At 43.0% G+C, this 25,606-nt stretch overlaps 1 protein-coding gene and 1 non-coding gene across 5 annotated transcripts in view; both read left to right on the top strand.

The window, feature by feature from the left end:
• Positions 1-24,437, top strand: part of Washc5 (WASH complex subunit 5) — a 57,279-nt gene extending 32,842 nt beyond the window's left edge. For 2 of the 4 annotated variants that reach the window (XM_074069198.1, XM_074069197.1), the window contains 16 exons: positions 1,043-1,209; positions 1,285-1,360; positions 1,958-2,068; positions 2,982-3,122; positions 4,307-4,387; positions 7,641-7,742; positions 8,382-8,561; positions 9,714-9,838; positions 11,837-11,999; positions 12,424-12,526; positions 12,613-12,692; positions 14,436-14,539; positions 15,667-15,796; positions 19,800-19,953; positions 22,861-22,948; positions 24,037-24,437. In XM_074069198.1, coding sequence (XP_073925299.1) covers positions 1,043-1,209; positions 1,285-1,360; positions 1,958-2,068; positions 2,982-3,122; positions 4,307-4,387; positions 7,641-7,742; positions 8,382-8,561; positions 9,714-9,838; positions 11,837-11,999; positions 12,424-12,526; positions 12,613-12,692; positions 14,436-14,539; positions 15,667-15,796; positions 19,800-19,953; positions 22,861-22,948; positions 24,037-24,253 — 2,022 coding nt within the window. In that variant the 3' untranslated portion in view covers positions 24,254-24,437. Of the gene's footprint in view, positions 1-1,042; positions 1,210-1,284; positions 1,361-1,957; positions 2,069-2,981; positions 3,123-4,306; positions 4,388-7,640; positions 7,743-8,381; positions 8,562-9,713; positions 9,839-11,836; positions 12,000-12,423; positions 12,527-12,612; positions 12,693-14,435; positions 14,540-15,666; positions 15,797-17,134; positions 17,232-19,799; positions 19,954-22,860; positions 22,949-24,036 lie in introns of all 4 variants that reach the window. The other 2 variants (XM_074069200.1, XM_074069199.1) reach the window with 2 other exon arrangements.
• LOC141421835 (small nucleolar RNA SNORA84) lies at positions 21,345-21,477 on the top strand. Its single transcript, XR_012446525.1, has one exon. It is a non-coding gene; the product is annotated as a small nucleolar RNA SNORA84 (small nucleolar RNA).
• Positions 24,438-25,606: the final 1,169 nt, after the last annotated feature.

The following is a 25,606-nucleotide window of genomic DNA, read 5'->3' as shown; positions in this document are numbered from 1 at the left end:
CATCACCGAAAGCCAGGCATGGTGGCATACACCTGAATCCCAGCACCTGGGAGACTAAGGCAGGAGGATCATGTGTTGAAGGCCAGCCTTTGCTACATAGTTTTTCTGAGACCTTATCTCAGAAAACAAAACAATGATAACAATAATAGCAGCAATAACATCTGCACTCATAATCTGCAGCCCTGACTAGTTGGCATAATTGAACATTTTTAGAGATGTAATTAATGCTCTGTCACTTACAGGCTTTTTGTTATTTTTTGAACACTTGTAGGATGGTCACTATAAATGGTAGCACAGTATAACACTGTTGTTAGCATCCCCAAATTTCTCGTTCCAGAGCAAATGCTCACTTGTACTATTTCTGTTTTACTTGTTTGGGGTTTTCTAGTCTGTAGTACAAGTGTAAACAGTTTTGTCTATCGCAAATTTTTTTTATCTTTTGCCTTATTAATATTGCATCTAGCCCACACCTCTTGAGCATACATTCGAAAATTTGAGGACTTTGTAGAATCATCGTTTTGTTTTAACAAGTACATCAAATATCTTAGGGATATACTAGTACCAACACACTGGTTGCAATATAACTTACTGTATTTTTTAGCAGTATGGATATCCTCAAAATTAAGGGGATTTTCCATAAATATATTTATTTATAGTAACATGGGCAATGTTACTATTCACTTATGTCCTATGTGAACAGAATAATTAGCAGTGGAGCATTTTCTAATCCTAGAAACTTGTGAACTTTGCTATGACTTGGCTTACATATTTCTGAAGTTATCTGAAATAAAATTTTTATCAACAAATTGTTAGTGTTTTGTTCTGTTTTGCTTTTGGGGTTTTTTGAGGCAGGGTCTCACTGTGTAGCCCAGGCTGGCCTGGAGTTTATGATCCCACTGCCTCAGCCTTTCGAATGCTGGGATTATGGGCCTGCGCCCCCATGCCTGGCCTAGGTGCTGTGCTTTGTTTGAGGTGTTTTCAGGGAAGGAGTATCATGCAGGCCATTCAGAATGGGTTGATGAAGTGTGTTAATGTAACACAGGTTCAGGAGTTTCACCAGTTGGAATCAAATCTGCAAGTATGTCAGTTTCTCGCTGACACTCGCAAGTTTCTCCACCAAATGATCAGAACCATTAACATTAAAGAGGAGGTCCTGATCACAATGCAGATCGTCGGCGACCTTTCTTTCGCTTGGCAGCTGATTGACAGGTAAGGAAGACAGACTGACATTTGCTCTTTTTGAAGGCACTAGGAACAATCCTCTTACCATGTCTCTTTTTCCAGTTTCACATCCATCATGCAAGACAGCATACGGGTAAATCCATCCATGGTGACTAAGCTCAGAGCCACATTCCTAAAGGTAAGCAAGAGCTGTGAGGTCACACTCTGTCACAGGAAAGAGTTAGTCAGCCCAAGATTTCATCCTCTGAGGAAGTTGGGTGATTGAAGTCTTTTTATAGACTCACGATTGTTAGCAGTTTTTCCAGGAAAGCATAGTTTCAAAAGACGCCAGAAATATTTGAAGTTTGATTTAATAATATAACTTGGAATGTCTTACAGAATATTGTTTTTAAATAAATAGTTTTTGAAAGTCTTATCCGTATACTAAAAGTGTAACTCATTTTAGGCCCTTTATTTGAATTAAGTCCTTTTGCTTACTCATTAGAAGATTTCTTATTGAGGGCTGGTGGCACCTGGGGAGCACTTGACATGGACTGCTGGATTCACTCCAGATTCCCTGACTAAGTCACTCTGGGGTGGGGCCCGGGAATTTGCATGTCCAACAAGTTTGCAGGCAATGCTGATGCTGCTGGTCCAGGGACCACAGTTTGAGAACCACTGTCACAGCAGGTGATTATAATTTTTTAAAATGTATTGTCAGAAATTTTGTGATATTGATGGGGTTTGGTGATTTCTAGAACATGCTCAAAAAACAGATATCCTATTTTTCTTGCAGCTTGCCTCTGCCCTTGATCTGCCCCTTCTTCGTATTAATCAGGCAAATAGCCCTGACCTCCTTAGTGTGTCCCAGTATTATTCTGGTGAATTGGTGTCTTATGTAAGAAAGGTAAGAACAGCATCAAGGTAACTTTTACTCATAGTGGCTCGCTGCTGTCTTAAAGACAAAAGGTGCACTTGTGTCCTGTAAAAGCAATACTCATATTGCTTTACCTTTTCTATTTGATTCCAGAAATTTGCAATACCTAGAAATAAATGTATTCTTACTGTCACTGTGGACATGCAGATGTGTTTTTACTTTCAGAGAACTTTTAAATATCTTTTTTAAAGCCAGTGGCCTTGACTTTCATATTCCAGATGGAGAAACTGAGGAACTGAGATTATAGTGGCTTCTTCAAAGTCACAGAGCTGGTTGGTGAAAGAGGCAGATCTAGATCTAACATACCCTCATCAGAACCTAATTCAAGGAGTCAGGAGGATAGAAGTCCTAAGCCAACCCTCAGCAAAACCTGAAGACCCTATTTGAAAAATAACTAAAGCATAAAAGGGCTGGGGCATGGCTCAAGTGGTAGAGTTCCTGCCTAGCAAGCATGAGGCCCTGAGTTCAAATCCCAGTATCTCATACACACACAAAAAAGAACCTGTCAAGTTTTCATGGGAATTTTGGGCCTTGCTTCAATAACTTAGGATGGAGCAAGGAGCCATACAAGCCTGAATTTGAAATTGATCTGTGTCACATACTAGCTGAGTATGCTACAGTGATGTTATTTCAGTCTTTAAAATCTTCAGGTATTTGTAGGAAGGTTACCTTTATATTCTGTAGCAGTTAATGTTTGAAGGAAGGGAGCTATACCTGCTAGCAGTTATAAAGACATCTCTTTTCAGTTTCGCACTGTCCTTTCCTGTAGGCAGTCTGCTGTTGGTACACACTGGTACCCTTCTTGTTGTCATACTAACATTTGTCAACTAAGAAAAATAAAGTAGACGCTCAATTGTGTTTCCTCCTTTCCCGCTCACTAAAGGTCTTGCAGATCATCCCAGAAAGCATGTTTACATCTCTGCTGAAGATAATAAAGCTTCAGACCCATGACATCACTGAAGTGCCCACCCGCCTGGACAAAGACAAGCTGCGGGACTATGCTCAGCTCGGCCCACGATACGAGGTGCCACGTTTCCTTGACTTCTGTCTTTGCATACTTAAAATTTCTGCCATATTCCAGGGGACCACCAGACCAGTTCTGACTTGATTTCTCACACTCCCAGTGATAACGATGATTCGCCATTTCAGTAAATCACACCTTTATTCTTGACATTTTGCTGTTGTCAATGCCCCCATAAACCTGTCTTAACTTGAAAATATCCTAGTGGAAAATGCGTTTAATACACCCAACCTATGGACATCATATCTTGGCTATGTACATTATACACACTCAGAGCACTTACATTAATCTACAGCTGGGCACAGTCATCTAACCCAAGGCCTATTTTATAATAAAGTGTTGAATACCTCAGGCAATTTATTGAATTCTGTGCTAAAAGGGAAAAACAGGATAGTGGTACAAGTACACTTTTACATCATTGTAAGTGGAAAAATCATTAAGTTGAGGCATCGTAAGTTGGAAGCCATCTGTGTTCCAAGCAGTGACTTAAAATGATCTGCATTCCATTAACCATTTTCTACACAAAGACTTTTCAAGCCCATCCAACAGTTAAGCAGCTTTGAAGTTGTTTTCTCTAAATGTCTATGCTTTTCTTTCTCCCTGAACTTAAATTTTGAAGATGTGAGAAGGAAAATCAAGTGAAAACTGAAAATGTCATGTCCACTATTAGTTTTCCATTCCATGACAACTCCAAAAACTAATGAGGAGTCCCAGATTTCAAGCTTTGTCTTTCTACATTTACCTGACTCAAAAAATTACAGCATCTGTCTACCTCATCTGTGTCTCCTGGTGTTACTTGAAAAGAACGTGGAGCCTGATGAAGGGGAGATCACCTCTCAGCATCTTGAATAGTCTTTTCCAGCTGCAAGGGACCATCCTTGTTATTGCATCCTACCCTGATTTTAGACATGAGAAACTGAAGCCCAAAGAAGGGGAAGGGCTTTGTCAAATGAAGAACTGATTGATGCCGTCTGATTCAGTTACCCAGTATGGCTAATAGGGATCTTCCACTTACACCACAAAGCCCCAGTTCTGGGGACTGTGGGCACCAGTGTCATTTACACAGCTATGCATTTACTTCCTGTTGTCTTTCCTCATTCCGAACTGTTAGCTAATTATTTTAGCCTCCCATAGAAGTAATGTTTTTATCTGAAGTGCTACATCACACCTCTTTTTCTTTGTTAAAGGTTGCCAAGCTTACTCATGCTATCTCCATTTTTACTGAAGGCATCTTAATGATGAAAACAACCTTGGTTGGCATCATCAAGGTAACAACAGTCTTGATGCTAGTCTATTTGTTCTTGTGGTTGGTTGGATTTTCCTGGTAATTAGCATGTGTGGAACAGAATGGCTTAACCACCTTGCGGTTTCACATCCTGATTTTAGTTTTACTCAGTTGCTGATGGAGGAAGAGAGAGCACTGTAATTTTCATTGCTCATAATGATTATAGTTATTATGGCATAATCTTGAATTTCTCTATCTTGTGTCTCTGGAGGAAATGTATGGCAGTAACTGTTTTACTCAAAATTTACTTAAATCTAATAAAAACCCATTTCATTGAATTTCCGTAACAGCACAGAAAGTAAAATGGCTCACCTTCCTTAGGCAAAATTGCTTTGTGCTTTGTATCTCCCTACCTCTCACTGTTTCCCTCTTCCTTCCTTTGTAGTACTTTTATTCTGCATCCCAGGTGCAGAGTTAACATAATCACCCCCTGTTCACAGCTGTGTCATCACTGCTGCATCTCTCTCCTGTGACTTCCTCCTTTTCCTGGATCTTCACTCCCATTTCCACTCCCCATAACAACGTCTCTGTATGTTGATGTACAACCCTGAATATGCAAGCACTCTCGTTCAGTGCGGAGTAGTATTTTACGTATGCATGTGTTTCCGATGTATCTAAATCTCATTCTTTTCCCAGCCTTTCTTGCTGGTTACTGCTTTTGCAATTCATGTTGCTGTCGGTCTTACTGCTGCATAGGATTCCACGTACTACTTAACTGTTCTGTAAGCCTCAGTGCTCTCCATTATCAAACCAGTGTCACAAAGAACATCTCGGACCCCGTCTTCATTCCACACCTGTGCAAGCACTTCCGGGGAGAAGCTCTTGGAAATTAGGGCTGATTTACGTTACTGTGTCTCAGTACTGCTGGACTGCCTTAGAAGCGACTGTTCCTGGGATCTACCCACAGCTTTGCCAATACTTGGTTTTACCCACTTCCTAAGTTTTTGCTATCCCAGTGGGTATAAGGTGGTATTTCATTGATGCATTAATTTGGAATCCTGTAGTGACTAGTGATGTCATGGACCTTTTATTTTTCCACTTATCTGACATGAGTACAATCTGAATATTTCTGATTTTTAAAAAATGTATAGCGATCAAATTGCCAGATTAACATTTGTGCTACTAGCATCAAAGAAAACAGAGGAAATGAGACTAAGTAGAAATGGAACTTTTAATATGATTTTCTGGAAATACACTTTAAGAAAATACCATTGTGCCCCTGAAATACTAATATTAATAGAATCTGCTCAGTATTCTTTGGCCTGCTGCCAGTTTAAGTAAGATGATGTGCAGAGTTACATGCTGGTTACGGACTTCCGACTTCTGACTAACCCATATGGGATGATAAATTCCAGCACTGCAAAGGAACCAGTAGAGGGAGAATGTAACAAGACCTAATAATTAGTAATAACTATCAAAAGAAATTCTGCTTAATATGATGCAGCTCTCCCACCAGAATCCCAGATCATAAGAGCAGAAGGAATGCCGTACTGACCCACCCCATTCAGCCCAGATAGATTCTGCAGCCCAATAGTAAGAACACAGGGCTTTTGGAAGGGACTCCCATGGCCCTCACCGTGTAGCTCATGTTGGTCTCCAACTCCCAGTCCTTCTGCCTCAGCCTCCCAAGTACTGGGATACAGGCATACTGCACTATGCTTGCCCAGTCCCTATTATGACAAGGAATATTTATTTGAAAGCTTCATGTTGCTTCTTTGATTTCATTCTCATTGATTTTATATAGACTTATAATTAACTTTTTATTGTAAAATAAAGCACAGATACTGAAAGCTACAGAAATAAGTATGTAGTTTAATAGTTATTATAAGGTAAACAGCATGCATTCTAAACACCAGTTAAATCAAATCATTTAGCTAGCCTCTGGTTCTAGAAACCGTCTCATGCCCTGGCCTAATCTCAGCCTATCTCCTGATAGTCTTATTACCCCAGGGTAAACTTCTAGACCCTATAGTTTAGGCTTGCCTATTTGAGACAAAGTGTTTTGTCTTTAGATCTTTTTTAATCAGCAAGTTTCTCTTCCATTCCTTTCTTTCCTAGGAGTTGGAGACCACAGGGCCTCTGACCTGCAGGTTCTGAAGTCTGGTTTTGCTGACCGCATAGTCCTGCTGTCATTCAGTGTGTTTCTGTGGCTTTTCTATTTTCTACAACTGCCACTGCAGTGGTCTCCTTAATTTTAAACATAGTCAAATGGGGCACTTCACTTGGATTTTTGACTTTTTACATCGTTTTTATATTTATAAATTGAAAGAAGAAAAAACAAGTCTCTGGGAATTCACAGGAACATGTTAAAACCATTTGATGAAATTAGAGATAAGGGCAAAATAGTTTCTGCTGGGTATTGAGGGAGGGGGCGGAGTGGGTGGTAAGGGAGGGGGTGGGGGCAGGGGGGAGAAATGAACCAAGCCTTGTATGCACATATGAATAATAAAAGAAAAATGAAAAAAAAAAAAAAACAAAAACCATTTGATGTTTTATGGACCTGACAGACTTTTTAGTGAAAAACAAAAGCTTTCACGTTACAGAAAACATAACTAGTAAAATAAGCTTATAGAATTAGCAGGTTTACTTTCCTGTTTGATCCCCCTAATTATAAATAGCAATTAGTAACTTTGAAAAGTGCTGTAAAATTATCATCATAAAACTTACTGAAGGCTGGGTACAGTGTCTCATGCTACAGTCCCAGCTACTTAGGAGAAAGAGGTAGGAAGATCACGATACAAGGCCAACCAAGGCAAAAACTTAGTGAGACCGTACCTCAAAGAACAAGCCAAGCATGGTGGTTCACTGCTATACTCCCAGCTACTCAGGAGGCAAAGGTTAGTTAGTCTAAGGCCAGCCCTCAACAAAAAAGCACTGAAAAATCACTAAAGCAAAATGGGATAGGGGCGTGGCTCAAGTGGTAGAGCTCCTGTCTGGCAAGCACAAGATGCTGAGTTCAAACCCCAATACTAACAACAATAACAACAACAGAGGTGGTGGGTTTAATAATTCAGTCCAAGCTGCACCAGATCAAAAGGAGGCAGGAAAAAAAGCAACAGAGGTGGCGGGTTTAATAATTCAGTCCAAGCTGCACCAGATCAAAAGGAGGCAGGAAAAAAAAAAAAGAATCATTTAGAAGTGTGGCAGGAGAATCCTGCCCTAGATTCTGGAAGTCATTTTCTTCTGGGGTTCTTCGAACTACTGTTTCCTAACTCCCATTTTTGATTTGCACTTAGGTGGATCCGAAGCAGTTACTGGAAGATGGAATAAGGAAGGAGCTCGTTAAACGAGTGGCTTTTGCCCTGCACAGGGGACTGATATTCAATCCACGAGCCAAGGTACCGATGACCAAAATGGTGCAGTCCTTTCCCAACGCGGCTCACAGTGTGGACCAAGCACCATTGTCATGAGACCTTCTTAAACTCAGTGCCAACAGCTGATTGCTTTGTGGTCCTTTTTGTGATCCATTTACATAAGAAAATCTTTTTAAAACCAACTGCTTTCCTTTACCTTTTGATTTCCAAGTTCATGGTTCAGACATAGTTCAAAGTATTTGTTAACCGGAAAGCAGTTAGGAACGATAAAGACTATAGCTTTTTATTTTACTTTGTCTATTAGAAAATATGATAATTTCCTGAAGAGAAAAATAAATCGGCCTGAGATATGCAGGCTATTTTTCACCTCTATAAACTTAGTTTAAAATGTTTTAACTAATCTAAGTTTGGACGTGCTCATCAATTGACATGAGTGAAATCACTGGCATGCATGTGTTTTATTTCTCTATATGGGCTCCTTCCCAAATGAATGAAACCTGTTCTTGGCAGGATATCTGACATCAGTTGCCATTTCAAAAGCTTTACTTATGTCTTAGACTATGAGTGAGGTCCCTTAGCTGGTTATGAATTCAAGTCTCATGTAGGTATAAGTAGTTGAAATCTACTCCAACATGGCAGATTTACATTTCTCTTTCTGCACAGCCCAGTGAACTGATGCCCAAGTTGAGGGAGCTGGGAGCCACCATGGATGGTTTCCATCGTTCTTTTGAGTACATACAGGACTACGTCAACATTTATGGTCTGAAGATTTGGCAGGAGGAAGTCTCTCGTATTATAAATTACAACGTGGAACAAGAGTGTAATAACTTCTTAAGAACAAAGGTATCTAATGTATCCTCAAATTCCTCACTATAGCTCTCATTAGCTTATACATGCTCCAAACTTGGGGGAGGCTAACAAGAAAACTTATTTAAATAGTTACTAAAAATCAGTAAGTACGTTAGTGCACTTCCGGAACCATCAGGGTGGCAGAAGAGCTGAGGTGACACTGACCTCTGGGCACTTGCTATCTGTCTGTAGGAGAAAGCACATATAACCAAATGGCTACAGGTGAAGCTGATTGATGTTATTATAAAACCCAAGGAACTGAGAGTTCTGAGCACTCTTAAGACTTCTTCAGTTGGGGTTGGGGAATACTCCGACTTACGCTTCCTGTGTAGCTGGGATGACAGATACACCTAGCTGTTTTGTGGAGGTGGAGTCTCACATACTTTTTTGCCCAGGCTGGCCTGGAACCTTGATCCTCCTGATCTCTGCTTCACAAGCAGCTGGTGTTATAGGCATGAGCCCCACTGCACTCAGCTCATGGTTTGGGCTGCACTTTCCTGAAGCTGGTGGCATTGAGCCTCTTGTCACATGCATCCTGGCCACGCGGATCTCTTCTTTGGAACAATGTATACGAGAGTCGTTTGCCTGCTTTCCTTAGTTGAGTAAATAGGGAGCACCAAGTTCATATGGCCAGGGCTAACTGAGTGTTTAGTCAGTTGTTAACAAGGAGTCGCTCTGCAAGTTTTTGTTAGAAACTGACACAATTCCGATGACATTTTCAAAAGATTTCATATCTTCTAGCCTTATAAAATTTCAGATTTTCATATTACTCTGTACATGTCAATGCAAAAGACAAAAATTCCAGAAATTTCCATGTGTCTTCTTCTTACTTCTTACTGACCTCAATTTCATCACAGTTATTTTTTCTTTTTCTTTTTGGAGCTGGTGATTGAACACAGGCCTTGCACGTGCAAGATGAGTACCCTATTATGGTGCTCCATCCCCCCACCCACATTTCTTTCTTAAGTCAATGTCATATGAGCACTTCTGGGAGGCTGCTGATGCAATGTTTAAAGTTTCCTCTTCAAGACCAAGGAACACTTATTGTAATTCTGTGTAAATTCATGTTGGTAAAGTTATGTGGAGAAAGGCTAACTGAGTCGTCTTGTCAAAGATGCTCTAAATATCTGTGGTTTTGCTTTCTAGATTCAAGACTGGCAAAGTATGTACCAGTCCACCCATATTCCTATACCAAAGTTTACCCCTGTGGATGAGTCCATAACATTTATTGGTCGACTCTGCAGAGAAATCTTGCGGATCACAGACCCAAAGTAGGTATTTCTGCGTTCTACTGAGCCACAAGTACCAAGACGATCTCATGTGTGCTTGTTCCAGACCTGGGTGTTGCAGTTGTTAACCTGACCCTTGATGACCTTGTTTCTTAGCTCAGCACACCAGCACTTCTTCCAGTAAGATCTAAATCTGCTGAGCACTTCCTCATGCACTCTTCTCAGCACATTACACACATCTGTGCAGCTATTATTACAACAGTCTTGGGAGCTAGGCATTCCAATCACCCCCATTTTTAAAATGAAGTCACTGAGGCACAGCAAATTTATTCACTTACCTACCATTGCACAGTTAATCAGTTGTGGACCCAAAACACTTTCCAGGCCTTCTGCCTCCAGAGCCCAGCTTCTAAGGCTCGGGCTTTATATACAGAGAGTGAATCCCAGTGTGCACTCAGGGTTCTGCACTAACAGGGACTAGGTGAAAATCTTGTACATTTAAAACTGCCCTGGAGAATGTTACAGGTGGGTTCCAGGCAGAGTGTGGGATGCTACCCCTCAGGAAACCCAGCTAAGCCATTTTTCCTCGATTGAGCCTCAGATGGAGCAGTTGTACTAAAATCACCTGAGGGAAGAGAAGTTCATGTCTTCTGTCTCAGTTTACCCTGGCACATGCTTACTGAATTCAGTGGTGGAATTACCCAAGAAAAAAAAATGACCCACTTCTTTCTCTCTCCACCTATGCATGCATAGTTGAATTTGTATAAATTAAATGTTCTGATAGCCTACCTCTTTTGTACCACCATCCACTCCACCTTATTTTGTCTCTCAAGACTTATAGAAGTTGATAGATTTTATACAAACTTCACCCAAAGTATCCAGCAGAAGTAAGGAATTTTATCTATGACTCCTGAACTAAAAATAATAAATGAATCCAAAAAGTTTCATAGCTCCTCCTTTCTTGGCACCTATGGGCTCCCGAGTCACTGAAGGCCTTTCAGAAAACTACCCCCTGTGCCTTATTGACACAGCAGAGAGGCTCAGGCATGATGGGGGTCCAGGACACATATTTATTTCATTATCAGTATTGAGGCCTTCTCGAATGGCACCTTCAGAGTGCCAGCACTGGATAGCAGAACATTGTGAAACCTGAAAGTAGGCATTGTATACAGTTCTGGAATTCATCTTGTCCTGCTCTTCACATTGCTAAATTACTTCCCTTACTCCCAGTTCCTTTTAGCTCCATCTGATAATGGTCTTAGGGATATGGTGTATTTTAGAATGTAGGGCGTACATTTGGAGAATGTGTTGAGAATGCAGAGGCTAGGACTCCACCCCAGGCCTGCTGAATCATCCTCCAGGAAGGGAACGTGGGCATCTGTATTTTTAACAGGCCCCTCCCTGAAGGCTTGAGAACAAGAGATTTAAAGTGGTCACTAAGGGTGTAGTGTTGGGACCAGGTCTTCTAAGCCTCAGTTATCTCATCTATAAAATGGGGATTAAACAGCCCGTATTTCACAGAGCTTTTAATGCCAAGTGCCTACTAGATTTTGTTGTTTTTTGTCATTATCCTCATCATGCCATTCTCAAGGCTAAGAGGCATCATAGGGAGATGCTCAAAAGGTGGCGTCTAGAGTTTAACTGGAAGGAAGAAGCACATACCTTTGTTTCCTAGTTCCAGTCTCTTGGCAATTTAAAGAAAGATCCCACAGAGAGACAACTCAGCTCTGCAGTCCTCCGCCTGACAGCTGAGCCCAGCCTTGTCTTCTCAGCATGGTTCCAAGCCAGTAGCTGACTCAGTGGCTAAATGAAACCACCAAAGTAGCACTGGGTGGGCAAAGGTGGCCTGAGTGTTACCTCTGTGTGCACTGGGTGGTCAGCACGCAGACGCAAGGGCACCTCCACCCAGAGCTTAGAAAGCATGAGGCATGCCATTGTTATCCCGGCATCTGATGCCTGGGCTCCTCCTGAGCCCCACGTCTCTCTAGGATGCACTCTGAGATCCGTGGGGCTCTTGAGTTTGCTTGACTTCTGTTTTAGGGTGACATGTCATGTAGACCAGCTGAACACTTGGTATGATATGAAAACTCATCAAGAAGTGACCAGCAGTCGCCTCTTCTCAGAGATCCAGACCACCCTGGGCACTTTTGGTCTGAATGGGCTAGATAGGCTTCTGTGCTTCATGATTGTGAAAGAGTTACAGGTGAGCCTTGGGACGGGCGTGCCTGTGCTTCTACCGGGGAGACGTGGGCATGGCTCCTGCTGGGCGAGTGAAGCCCACTTAACCTTCTGTCATGGTTTCTTCTACTGAAGTGGGCATGGATGGTTTCTACTAAGTATATTAGAACTGAGTAAACTGGAATTTCTTTAGCCAACATCATATTTTTATGGGTAGAGTGCTTTCGTGAGTTTCAACTTGGGAAAAGATTTTTTATCTTTGAAGCCAGTAACTCCTCCTGTGGAGGCTGTTTCTAGTAGGAACCTGGGTAATTGCTGTCCTCTGTCTCCTGTTTAGAGGCTGTGTGACTTAGGCTTAGTCTCTGTTCTACACAGCATTTGAGTTAACTGGAGTATGTGTTTGTTTTATTCATTACATTTAGTTTTTGATCATGGCTTCTTGTTTTTAGAATTTCCTCAGTATGTTTCAGAAAATTATCCTGAGAGACAGAACTGTCCAAGACACCTTAAAAACCCTCATGAATGCTGTCAGCCCCCTAAAGAGCATTGTAGGTAAGTGTTCTGATGCTGTCTGAGATGGCGAGACACTGTAGCCTTTCTGGATTTACTAAATAGAAAATTATGTTTTAACCTTTCAGCAAATTCGAATAAAATTTATCTTTCTGCCATTGCCAAAACCCAGAAGATTTGGACTGCTTACCTTGAGGCTATAATGAAGGTATGTGGGGGCAAGGGGATGATCAATACTGGATTTTCTCAATTATTTTTTTCTTGTAACTATGGCTCCAAGAAAGCAACTCTACTTCCTTTCATCATTAAAACAAAAATGCACTTTATTGTTATTTCTAGCATCATTTACTTCTTCATTTCCTCTCTGGGGCTCTTGCTGACTGTTTTGGGGGGCTGTTGGTTTCCCCTTTGCTCAAGAAAACTAGTTATTTTGAAATGCCTTTGGCCAGAGGTGCTTCCCCACAAGCACATGGAAATTTTCTTCCAAGTTCATTTAATGAACTCATCTGTCCGTTTACAGATCCAGTTTGTTCCTAGTAGCTGTTACAATAGGATATTTGTCCCTCTCCCTTTGTCCACATAGGTGCTAAGAAGCTGGGTTCTTTGGGGGCATAAATTGTCCTCACAGTATGAATAAAACACTTTGGAAATGAAGAAAGGCAAACGAAATTAAGTGGCTGCATCTAGCCAATTTATTTTAGAATCCAGTCACAACTTTCCTGCCTTTACGTGTAACTGCAGCTCCCAGGGTCCCTCTGCATCTCCTTTGGGTTCCTTTTCCGTCATGTGATGATCAGAGATGTTCAGCCTTGCCTTACAGAGCACCTGTTATGTGCAAGGCATTGTCAGTCACTGTGAGAGACCTTAAATGAAACACCTGCTGTCTTCTCAGAAAACCTACTAGTGATCTGGTAGGAACGAGTGGATTTCATGGTAGAAAACAGGGATTCATTATTAAAAGTGTCACACACCAGAGGAAAAGTCTAGGATGCTTAAGAGAGTTCTTTTCTCTTTCTCTCAATTGTATAAGTTATTTTTTGAGACAGTACTTATTGGTGTTTCAGTCAGATTCACAATATATTTTCCATAATTTGGTGAGCAGTTTTTGTTTTGTTTTTACTTTGAAACACTAACCCAAAATAGGTGATCCAAGGAGTCTTTGGCTCTGCTAGATGTCCTCTTGATGTGTAGGTTTGACCTTAACCTTGTGATTATCAGATACTGTGAGCTTTTTAGACCAAGTGTATAATTGCTGGGAAACCTTTAAGGAGAAGAAAGCCTGAGTCCTCATGCTATAGGAGGTTACAGGGATTCTCCCAAGGCACACAGATTTTTCTCCTGGTTTACCAGATGCGTCTCACTTTGTCAGTCAACTTTTCCATCACTGTGACAAAATACCTGAAAAGATCAACTTACGGGGGAAAGGTTTATTTTGGCTATGGTTTCAGAGGCTTCAGTCTCTGGTCACTTGGCTCCATTCTTTCTTGGCCTATGGTTGAGGCAGCACATCATGGTGGAAGACTGTGGTGGAGGAAAGCTCCTTAATGAAGTAGGGCTTGTCACAGCAGTTACTAAACTTGAAGAGTTTATTTCAAATGATTTAAAAAGAGGTATCATACACCCTTTGTGGATTGGGAATGTAGCTCAGTGGTAGAGCGCTAGCCTAAGCATGTGGCAAGGCTCTGGGTCTGATCCCCAGCACTGAAGGAAAAAAGAAAAAAAAAAGACTACCTTTGATTCACAAGCAGCTGGACATGAATGGGTCACTTTGTAGCTCTTAGGCTTTGAGGCATGCAGAAGTCTTCCTAGATGTTCCTTGAAGGGATTCTCCCTCTCTGTCAGGTGTAATGCTTGTCTTTCTGTAGGGTGCTGTAAGTGCAGTCTTTGTTTGCCTCATGTGGATCACTTTGAAGTGCTTGGTTGTATCTCCTCCTTCTGTTGCTGTTCACAGGTCGGGCAGATGCAGATTCTGAGGCAGCAGATTGCCAATGAGCTAAATTATTCTTGTCGATTTGACTCCAAACATCTGGCGGCTGCTTTGGAAAATCTCAATAAGTAAGTGCAGCATTCCAAGCCGCCATGTGGGCTGGGATGGCCATCCTCCAGGTGCCAGGTTCCTCACTTCTTACTCTTCTGAGGTGTCTGTGGGTAAGAAGTCTGAATTTCTAGGCCTCCTTCCCATGGATTAAAAAAAAAATCTGTCTTCAGATGCTGCTTTCCTAGTTCTTTCTTCCTCTCCTCTTGTCTTACTCTTTTTTTTTAGATGGATTCATTTATTCTGCCAACATATATTAATCACATGCTATGCACCACAGGGTGGTCTTCCCCAGATATGGAAAGCAGTTATTACCAGAATCCACACTGACTTTCTACAGGTCACCTAGAGGCCAAGGAAGCTCACATTGCTTCATGGCCAGGAAGGGTGGTGGGCACACATCCTAGAGCACAGGCCTCCCCTCCCTAAGAGCACTTGCCCTCATTTCCATCCCCTGCTGAGAAATAAACAACCTGTGCTTCTTAGCAGGAGGTCAGCGCAACTGACAAGTAGGGATTGTCAACAGTTCAGCCAGCACATTAAACATATGAATGGTGGAAGCATTTGATTTAGGTTAACTCCAAAAGGTAAAGTAATACTGGGTCAGATTTTCCACTTACAAGCAATCACAGACATGAAACTGAGTATTAAAAGAATTAAGCCCTCGGTTTACTGATGGGGAAACTGATGGAAAGATTACAGTAAACCTACCTTATTTACAGACTTGTTACACGCGGCTTTGACTAAGCCTGGGCAATAAGTAACTATCAAAAGAAATTTCAAAATCAAAAGTTTTAAGTGACCATGTACATCTTATGCAGCCTGGAAGATGTGAAGCTCTTTGTTACCTCCATGTTACCATCAGTTGTGTTTAAATCGTTGTGTGATCTGCTATATTCCCACCCTTCATTTTGTGAAAATCTGCCTCCCAAAAAAGCAAAGTAGAAGCAAATGTCCTGAGATTTGTTGAAAGGAGGCTTGTCTTAGCGGAAGTTGAGTGGCATTGTGGGAAAAATAATCAAGCATTCGCAGTTTTCCTCAATGGTGGTCTCCTGAGAACCATGGACCCGTGGATACCTTACATCATCGGCCCAGTGAACTGTGGTGTAAGTGCAGCTAACCACTCACTGTTTCTTTCTCCATTTAGGGCCCTCCTGGCAGATATCGAAGCCCACTATCAGGACCCATCACTTCCTTACCCCAAAGAAGATAACACACTCTTATATGAAATCACTGCCTACCTGGAGGCAGCTGGCATCCACAACCCACTCAATAAGGTTAGCAGTTAAAGTCTGTAATTGCATGAGGGCCGGGGGCGGTGTGATGTGAAAGGGGATTTGTGCAAAAAGATTTGAAGAACCTAGGCTCTCCCAGCTTTCATTCTGTCAGGTCCCGCCCTCTCATAGCCTTGAGCACACCTTCCCTGCCACCTGGAGATGTGGAAGAGATTAGTCTGAGGTTCTTGGGTTTGATGTTTGAGCTGCAGCTGAATGGTAGCACTGATCTGTCTTGCCCAAAGATGCTTTCCCTTGGGGCCAATAGCTCAGTGGTAGAGCCCTTGTCTAGCATGTGTGCAAGGCCCTGGGTTCAATTACCAGCACTGCAAGGAAAAAGAAAATCCTTCTCTAACAGTAATCACACTCACAATGTAAGCTACACACTCTTTTCTGCAATTCTGAACTCTAGACACCTCTGTGAACTGACAGGTCTTTCTTCAAGGTCTCAGTGAGTGGCAATACCTGTCCTGAGCTGCACAGCCTTTCTACCTGTCATTTGTTCTCGGTTTGTCATTGAAACACTCATATGTTTTGACTCAGGGTGCTACCCTGAGTGCTTGCTAACTCCTGTAAAATTTGAAAATCTGAAGTGTTGCCCCTCTGGTTGTGGATGATAGTTATGAACCTGAATAGCAGCTAACATCTGTAGATGCACCTGCTATGTGCCATGCCCTGTGTTCACCCAGACCCGGGATCATCTCAATCTCACAACAGCCCTGGGAAGTTGGCTTTTTGTAGGCAAGGAACTAAAACTTGGAGAGGTTAGCGTCCCCTGGGCTCCACACTAGTGAGGGTGCTGCCCTGTCTCCTTGGAGTTGGGGGCAGTTGGGAAAACGGTCATGGCTGTGTATGCCCTGTCCTTTTGGCCATGTTAGCTGGGGGAGACTGCTATGTGACCTTGCCCAGGGGAAAGCAAATGACTGAACCATCACTCGCTGCCACCTGGATCTTTTCTCTCTCCTTCTCAGCTGTTCTTCCTCTTCTTCCCAGCCTCCCTTCCTCCCTCCACCTTGACTACTCTTGATTTTGCTCTGCTTTCCATTCTTGTCATCACCTTCCCTCCCTTCATTAATTCATTAGCAGACTCAGGGGTACCTGCTGATCTCTAAACAAAGTTGTTCTTTCCAGATGTGAAAAGTAGTGAGGCAGGTATTTATGTTTTCATGGAGTCGGGGATTAAATGAAACTCTGAAGGTGGCAAATTCATGGAACTGTTCTGAGTTTTAGGTAGTCTAAAGAATACATTGAAGTAACATTGGAGCTTTTCATTTGAAATTGTGTTCACCGTTACTCTGTGATATGAAGAAACATCAACTTCTCTTATCTTTCTCTCTCCAGATTTACATAACCACAAAGCGCCTGCCCTATTTCCCAATCGTCAACTTTCTATTTTTGATTGCTCAGTTGCCAAAACTTCAGTACAACAAAAATCTAGGTACAGTATTATACTTGTGCTTTGCACTAGATAACAGAAGCAGTAGATTGACATCTTACCCACAGGTCTTTGGATAGAAGCCTGTATCAGATGTGAGATCTTAATTTAATGCATGCGTAGGACATTTGTGGCTCAATAAATACATGTGTAGGACATTTGTGTCTTCAAGCCTCTAAATATGTCACATCCAAGAAACGTAGACAGTGGGTTTTAAATGAGCCAGTTGTAGTCCACCCTTCCCAAGGGTTAATTATCCAACCTGTACAATCTGTGGAACTTTACCTTTGCTTCTCTCATTTAATGTTTAAGCAGCTGCTTATGGTGTGAGAAAAAAGCTTCTTTTGGTTAATGTTCTATTCTTTCAACAAGTGTCCTGTGCCTGCTGCGCAGCTGGAACTGTGATATGAAGAGAAGAATAACAGTGTAGTTAAGGAGACAAGACCAATACAGGGGTCTGGGACCTCAGCAGATGCATGATTACATGGCAGGATATTTGGTACAAATAATAGACAGGAAATGCTTTCAATGTATTTGTTCTGTCTAGGAATATAATGAATTTTTTGTCATTAATCGGTTTATTTTGAACATTTTTATAATTACCTAGCAGATTCCCAGGCACTTCCTCAAACTTTATATCCAACTAAGTGGAATTTTTAAAAATCCACCATAGGACTGGCAGAGCAGCTCAAGTGGTAGAGTGCCTGCCTACCAAGTACAAGACTGAGTTCAACCCCTCCTTAGGGCCAAATAAGTAAATAAATAAATATCCACTGTAGTTTTGATTGATTTAAAAAGCTCTATAAGAGCACATTTCCATAATCCCAGAATTTGGGAGGCTGAAGCAGAAGGATGAGGAATAAAGGCCATTGTGGTGTACGTAGCCAGGCTTCATCTCAAAAATAAATAAATAAAACCAGCACTATAAAAGTATTTCTAGTGTTACCACATTAGTTGTTTTTTTTTTCTTGAGCAGAGAGTCCAAAATGTATTTCTTCTTTAAAGTATTCCCCATCCTGTTTCATAAGCTTTCTTTAGGGTAACAATGTAGAGTCTTTTTTAATTTTCTTACTCTCTCATTCAAAAATACTCGTTGATTCTCGACTGCTTCTGTGGCAGTGCCTGTTACTTCTGTGGACTGCTGAGCACGGTGCCCCAGTAAACACTCGTGGTAGGAGGGAGGGAACAGCCATAAGTGTAGAATCTAGCTTCTCCACTTGTTATCCGTGCGACAGTGATGCTCATGGTGCTAAATCTGTCTCTGCCTTGGTCAAAACTATTTAAAAGGACAGCCCAGATTAATGTAAAGGTTTACTCTTGAGATTCAGAGGTTCACATTCTGTCTCTTTTGTGGTCCCTGTGTTATGTTGAATAAGAAAATTTTCACACAGACTTTGGTTTGTCCATGCATCTTCTTTCTTAGTGGTGACTTTAGTGAACAGAAGGTGTTTGCCATTTGTTTTTCAGTGCTGGGGATCAAACCCAGGGCCTTGCACATGCTAGCCAAGCACCCTACCACTGAGCTACATCCTCAGTCCTGAACAGAAGTTGTAAATGTTGATGATGTTCAGTTTACCCATCTTTTTCTTTATAATTAGTCTTTTCTGTGTCTTGTCCATGAAATTTTTGCTCTCCACAAGGTTATAAAGACATGTTCCTTGGTCTTTTTCTAGAAATTTTGTGGCTTTACCTTTTGTATTGAGGTCTGTGGACCATCTTGAATTATGTTTTGTATATGGTGTGAGGCTGGGGTCGAGGTTCTTTTTTCTTCCATAAGGCTGTGCAATTTCAGTACCATTTGTTGAAACGACTGCTCTTTCTCCATTACATCATCATTTATGGAAATGCATTTGATCATATGAGGGTTAGACTATTTCTAGACTCTATTCTGTTCCATTGATCCATCTGTCCTTATGCCAATACAGTCTTGGTTACTGTAACTTTATAGCCTTGAAATCAGACAGGTTTAGTCTTATAACTTTCAACATTTTGTTTCCCCCTGAAAACTTCAAGCTCTATCCCCTGTTTCTAGTGCAGCCATCCAGGCAGAAGGTCAAAGTCTCCAGATTTTGGCTAAAGTCCATCGTGAACAAGCCAGCATTGGCATCCACTCACACCCTAAACTGTCTTCTACTGTCTTGATGTCAGCAGATTCTTTTCTTCTGCAATACTCAACATTGTGTTTAAAGATACCTTTAAAATATTTTATACAGGATTTTAATTTTTTGTGCTTGGGAGAGTGGTTCAGGATATCTGGTATGCTGTGCTGCCATTAATTGAAGTCAGTGATAGGTAATTTTTCTTTTCTCACTTACATTAATTTACATCTTTACACTTTTATGCAATAACATGTCAGTTGTATATTCAAAAGGAACAATGATGATAATTGTAAAAATTAGTATCTAGTCTTCTGGCTAATTCTAGATACAGTTCAGAAGTATCATTTCCTCCAAATGACAATCTTCCATGGGGATATGGATCCCAAACATGTGACATTCACAAGAGTTACTATTCGATGGATGCTACCAAAGGCAAGTACTTCACTTGATGTTGTGATCTGTTCCCTCTCAGGAATGGTCTGCCGGAAACCTGCTGACCCTGTCGACTGGCCTCCACTCGTCCTGGGGCTGCTCACTCTGCTCAAACAGTTCCACTCCCGGTACACTGAGCAGTTCCTGGCACTTATCGGCCAGTTTATCCGCTCCACAGTGGAGCAGTGCACAAGGTATCCAAGACCAACTGGGACATATCACAAAAGGGGACTTCAGCCTTGTATGACAAATTTCTCTTCTGGCTGCTTACTCTCTCTTTTAAGCAAGTCAGTGCACAGCTCCTTGTCGGGAGCAGTCATAGCATGCCCATCGTTGGTCACCCTGCCAGGAGATCTCCTGTTAGTGGCCTAACAGGGATTTTTCCAAGAATGAGTCGTGGCCATGATTCATAGCCACCGTGGGAAAGAAAGTGCCACCCTGTTGTTCTGCCTTCTTGGATTGAGCTCTGAGGCCTCAGTGAGCCCTGAATTCCTAGGCCACTTCCATGAAAGGGTTCCACACACTCAGTGGAGTAAGAGACCTGTCAGTGTCCAGGTCTGAGTTCTGGTGTAACAGAACAGGAATCCCATGGAAGTTGCTATTTGATAGCAAAACTTGTAAACCTATAACTGCTTCTCATTCTTCCTCCTTCTCCCCAATTGTGGCTCTTCTAGAACAGGAAGGGGAAAAAAACAGTTAGTTATCTCCCTGATCCACAGGATCCCGAGTCTCCTTCTCTGCTACCCTAAAGGGTCAGCCTAACTAAATGGACTTCTCTGAACATGTTACCCATGCAAATTGAGAGGTTAGCACTTCGTTGTTTTTGTCACTATAACATGAAGACTTAATGAGAGCCATCTTCTAGTCCTCACAAAACACTGCTGACTGAAAATCAGGAATGACTTCCAGGGGCATTGAGTTGACCTCCTCCCACCCCTCTGCATGGATCAGCTCTGTGACATCCTCAACAAGTGGGTTGTCAGTCATCCAGCTGCTGCTGGAGCAGTCCCTTGACAGGTGCTCACCACCTCTGAACGTGACAGAGTGCACCGGTGGAGACTTGTTCTGGTGGTTAGAAACTTCCTGACTGCGATGATCAGAAACCCATGTGTCCGGAAAGTCCACTCGCCGAGCTTATTCTCCCCTTTGAGCTTGCACAGTATGTGTGCAGTCTCCTTCCTCCACATCCTCACTTCCTGTTCTGTGAGGCTCTCTTGCCCCTATGCCTCTTACATAGCTGGACTTACAGGCACGAGCTACCATGCCTGACTTACTGTTGGAATGGGATCTGCCTGGGCTTTTTACCTGGACTGACCTCCAACCATGATCCTCCCAATCTCTGCCTCCCAAGTATCTGGGATCACAGTAGTGAGCCACTGTACCTGGCCTGCTTTTGCCATCTTTCTGAATCCCAGTGTCCTCTTTCCCATGAGCTGCACTTACTTGGTTTTAGTTAATGACTGAAACAACAAACACCTGATGCTATTCTAAGACGTGGTCAGATTTGCTTCAAAAAGCAGAGTTCTGAAGAATTGAAAAACAGAAGCGAGCTGAGGATGAGGAAATGTGAAAAATGAAGTCATTTGCCCTGTGGTTTCTGGAGACCATTGCTCAGATAAGGCTTTCCAGTGGATTCAGTGGGCCAGAGGGATCCTGTGATTTATGCCAGGCAGCTCTTTCTCTTCGGCAGTTGCCATAGCCCAGTCACTGGTACATGGTAAAAAGAAAAAAAATTTTTCAATGAAGTCATAACAATCACAAAGTGAGAAGGAAAGTGATAGCCACCTAAACCCCCCCCCCATGCATCTAGCCCAGGACCACAGAGAGGAGGGGAGGTCTCCTGCTCCCATGGGGCCAGGGTTACTGGGAAGTCACCTCCTCACACCTGGCTGCCCCGCCCTTAGTTCCATGGCTGTCAGGCAAGTCGGCAGGCCCTCCTTCTCTCTCCCACACCCGTGACTGCACCCAGTCCCAACATTGTTACTGGTGACCCTGAGAGCTCAGCAGGATCCGGGAGCCCAGTGGTAACTCAGGGCTTCTGATTTGGCAGAGCTGAAGAACAAGAGGAACCCGGGGTGCATGGAGACCCCTCCCTTGCCTCGAGCAGAGGGAATTGCACACACTGACCACAGCAGTGAGAACTTTCCTAGGGGCAGCCACTCTTGGTGAGGGGTTTCTTGAGATAGGTGTTGGTGATGTAGCCCAGGTTGGCCTCAAACCCTCAATCCTGCCTCAGCCTCCTAAGCACTGATGGCAAGTGTGCACTGCACCTAGCTTTGCAGCCACTCTTAGAGAATTAGATGGATCATCCAGCACCATGAAGTTCTCGGAAAATGCCCGTTTCCATATAAACTGGAAGTCATTTCAGCACCTAAAAACTCTTGGATATAAAAAAGGATGCAAGCTCCACAGGAGAGAACGGTCTATTTTGGTGTTTCCCAGGTCTAGTGCAGTGCTTGTAGTATGGTTGTTGGAAGAATGGCTACATGAGTAGGACCCCACATGATCCTAGGTGCAGTCTTTATTTAAGCCCCTCAAATACGCAAGAACATGCCGGGCACGTTCCCAGATGCTGGAGATAAAAGTGGAAGCATGACCAAAGTGTCCCAGGAGTTGCTGCTCTCTAGCTGGTGAGCCAGCACACAGCCACTGAAGTGGAGAGGCCTGGCCAACGTCTGCAAGTACAAAGAAACCAGGAAAAGGGCTTCTGCCCTGGAGCGTGGGGGAGGACTTCAGGGAGGAAGACGCACCCAAGCTGGTACTGAAAAATGTTAAAAAGTTTACTTTCAAGTAAGTGTACAGAACAAATGTAGCCGCTAAGACTAGAGAGACTCCAAGTATGGGACCTGCCCAGGCACTGACGCATGGAGTACTTGTGGCTCCAGAGAGAGAGGAGCCCTGAGATCCTCTGTAAACCAGAGTAGAGTTCAGGCTTGGTTCTGCCTTTGGGGATCCAAGCAAGACGATGGCTTGCCAGGAATCAAGAACTCGATCTGTCCCTTGACTGTACTGGGTGATCTGTTGCACATGGGCTTTCCATAGTTTGATCAGAGAGCCTGTATGTGTAAAGCAGCACACTGATCTAGACTGTTCTCTTGCAGCCAGAAGGTTCCTGAAATGCCTGCAGATGCTGTGGGCGCCCTTCTGTTCCTGGAGGATTATGTCCGGTACACGAAGCTCCCACGGAGGGTAAGCCACAGATGGTAAAGAACAATATTAATGACCGACTTGTAGACCAATGATAGTAATGGAAGCCCTGGTTTACCAGGAATGAAGCCCCGAGGTCATTCACAGCGGGTTCCTCGCAGTCCCTTGTCACTGCTGTGCCCCACAGCTCTCACTTGTCACTTGTCCCAGCCTCCCCTGCCAGGTGTGGGGCTTGGCAAGAACAGAGGTGAACTTCTCCTTCTCTTCCTCTGCACATCTCTGAGCAGCAGCCCACCAAGTTCAGGGGCAGTGCGGTGAGATGGACAAACCAAGAGGGAAAATCATCTTGGGAGGTTTATTCCTTCCACAGCCACCTGGCCGCCCACAGATTGTTGCGTCATGGCGAAAGTTCTTTTGGGTTTGTGTGTGTGAACTGGAAGAATTCAAATTTAGTTTTCAAGGATATTAAGATTAGAGATTGTCTTTTTTATACTCTAAGGAATTTGCTGAATTTCCTATAAGTAGCAAGTGAAAACTTTATAATCAGGAAAAAGTTAGACACTTTTCTCCAGTGCTCGGCAGTCAGCTAGCTTCCTGTTCCCCTCCCTCCCCATTGCGGCCTGCTCAGGGCTCCCCTTCCAAACAGCCAGCCAGGGGACGCATGCCTTTGAGGACCTTTTTTCTAGTCCCCTCCGGCCTTAGTTTCTCCTTAGTGTCCCCCCAGTCTAGTCACTGCCATGCATCCTGTTCTTCCTCCATTGGTCATCAGTTAGTAAAGTACACCAGGTGACCTGAGGTTATCTTCACTAGTGTTCCTAGCAGATCAAAGTGCCCAGAAGCCAAGGAACTCCTGTGGGAGCCGCACAGCCTCCCCTCAAATGTTAGTGATGCCCAGAAATGAGACATCAGGACAGAGGCCACCAGAGACCTGAACAGCTGTGTGAAGGAGTCCACCTGTGAAGCCAGGTCCTCCCGTGACTCACCTACTCCAAAGACAGTCTTCATTTCTTGAATTTTCATATGGAAAATTTTTAACTTGTTCAACTTTAACATATTTAACATAAGTTAAATGTTAACTTAACTCTTAACATATTTAACATAAGTTAAATATTAACTCTTTAATATTTCAGGTTGCTGAAGCACATGTGCCTAATTTCATTTTTGATGAGTTCAGAACAGTCCTGTAACTTTTCTCCTACTTCTTCAATGAAAGGATTGTCCCTAGATCATTCCACCACTAAAATGAACTTGAAGATGAAACTTGACTACTCACGTAACTGCATTTTTCCCTCCGTTGTGGGAAACATCAGACATTCTAAGAAAGATGTCTCTCACGGCACTAGTTAACGTAATTAATATTGTTTAAATCATGGTATTATATGCAATTTATATCATGTAGAAGCAGAACCCGTTTTTGTACTGCCTCTTATAAATGCTGAATGTAATTGTTCTGTATAAATCCATTTAGTTTTATGTCCTAAAGAACTATTTGTGCAACTCCAGATTTTCAGTAAAAATAGTATTGCCAGTATCTAAAGTTGTCCTTTGCTTATAATTCAAAAGCTGTGTATTGACCCCTGTAGAAAACCCTGCTTGCAAGATCAGATATGGCTTTGTCAGGGACAGTGGCCCAGCCACAATAGGCTAGAAGGCATGTAGTGAACCCACAATCCACGTCCACGTGGCATGAAAGTGTTTTGGTGTCTGAGAGTCACCATCCTCATCCAGAGCCAGGTCCCTTGGGGGTTCCCAGTCATCTTTCTGTGGGGCTCCCTAACGTCAGCTGCTCCTTCCAGTCTCTGCCCCCTTCCTTTACAGCCCCGAGCCCTGCCAAGTCCCACGACCATAAGCTTTTCCTTTCTCTTTATTTTTGGCAGGGGAGGGGGTAAAGAGGGAAATAGTTCGCCATAAGCTTTTAACGCCCTCAAAATCCTAGCAGTTCTTTCAGCATGAGTTATTCAGACAGGGGAGCTGCTAGCCTCTTGCAGCAGCCTGGACACGCCTGGATGAGAACGAGAAAGATGTTGCAAGCTAAACCCAGAATCTGCAAAATATTTGTCAGTCATCCATCCAGCAAGGTGCAGGGAAAGCAGCACTGACTTTGTCCTGCTTCTGCCACTGGCTAACTGTCCCACACCAGCATAGCGCCATCTGGACAAGGAGGACTGAAGATTGGTCAGGTTCCTTCAGTTTTCTGGTTTTGATTTCCTTGGCTAGATGCTTGAGATCCTGAGACTGAAATGAATAGGCCTGCACAGGCTCTGAGCCTTTGTGTCACAGTAGGAAGGGCTGGAACAGGAGCCGGTGGACAGGCCTCACAGCCCAGCACCAAGGCCCAGGGCTGGATTCTGGGGACTTGCTGTTCAGCACACAAGGAGCTGCAATTTAGGTTTGTTTTCCTTGGAGATTTACTGAAGTTTCATGATTTCCACAACAGAGGCCTCCATAATCTCTTCAGAAATGCTAACTGATTGTAAGGCTAACTGTAAGGCATGATGTCAGGTCTTACAGGCACACATGTGTTCTTTCACTGTTTCCTGAGGTAACGCTAGCTTGGCTTCGCAATGTCAGTTGGTGGAAATTATAGAGCACTTGACTGCTGTTCCTGTAGGAATGTGGTATTTTCAGAGAACTCACTCACTAGATGAGGAAAATAAGGCCATCCTCCATAAAGACCGTTATTTGCCAGGCTTCCCTCTG

The sequence above is a fragment of the Castor canadensis genome, chromosome 3, assembly GCF_047511655.1.
Source record: "Castor canadensis chromosome 3, mCasCan1.hap1v2, whole genome shotgun sequence".
In the NCBI taxonomy this organism is placed as follows: Eukaryota; Metazoa; Chordata; class Mammalia; order Rodentia; family Castoridae; genus Castor; species Castor canadensis.
Note: the sequence above shows the minus strand (reverse complement) of the source record. Positions and strands in the feature narration are given on the sequence as shown.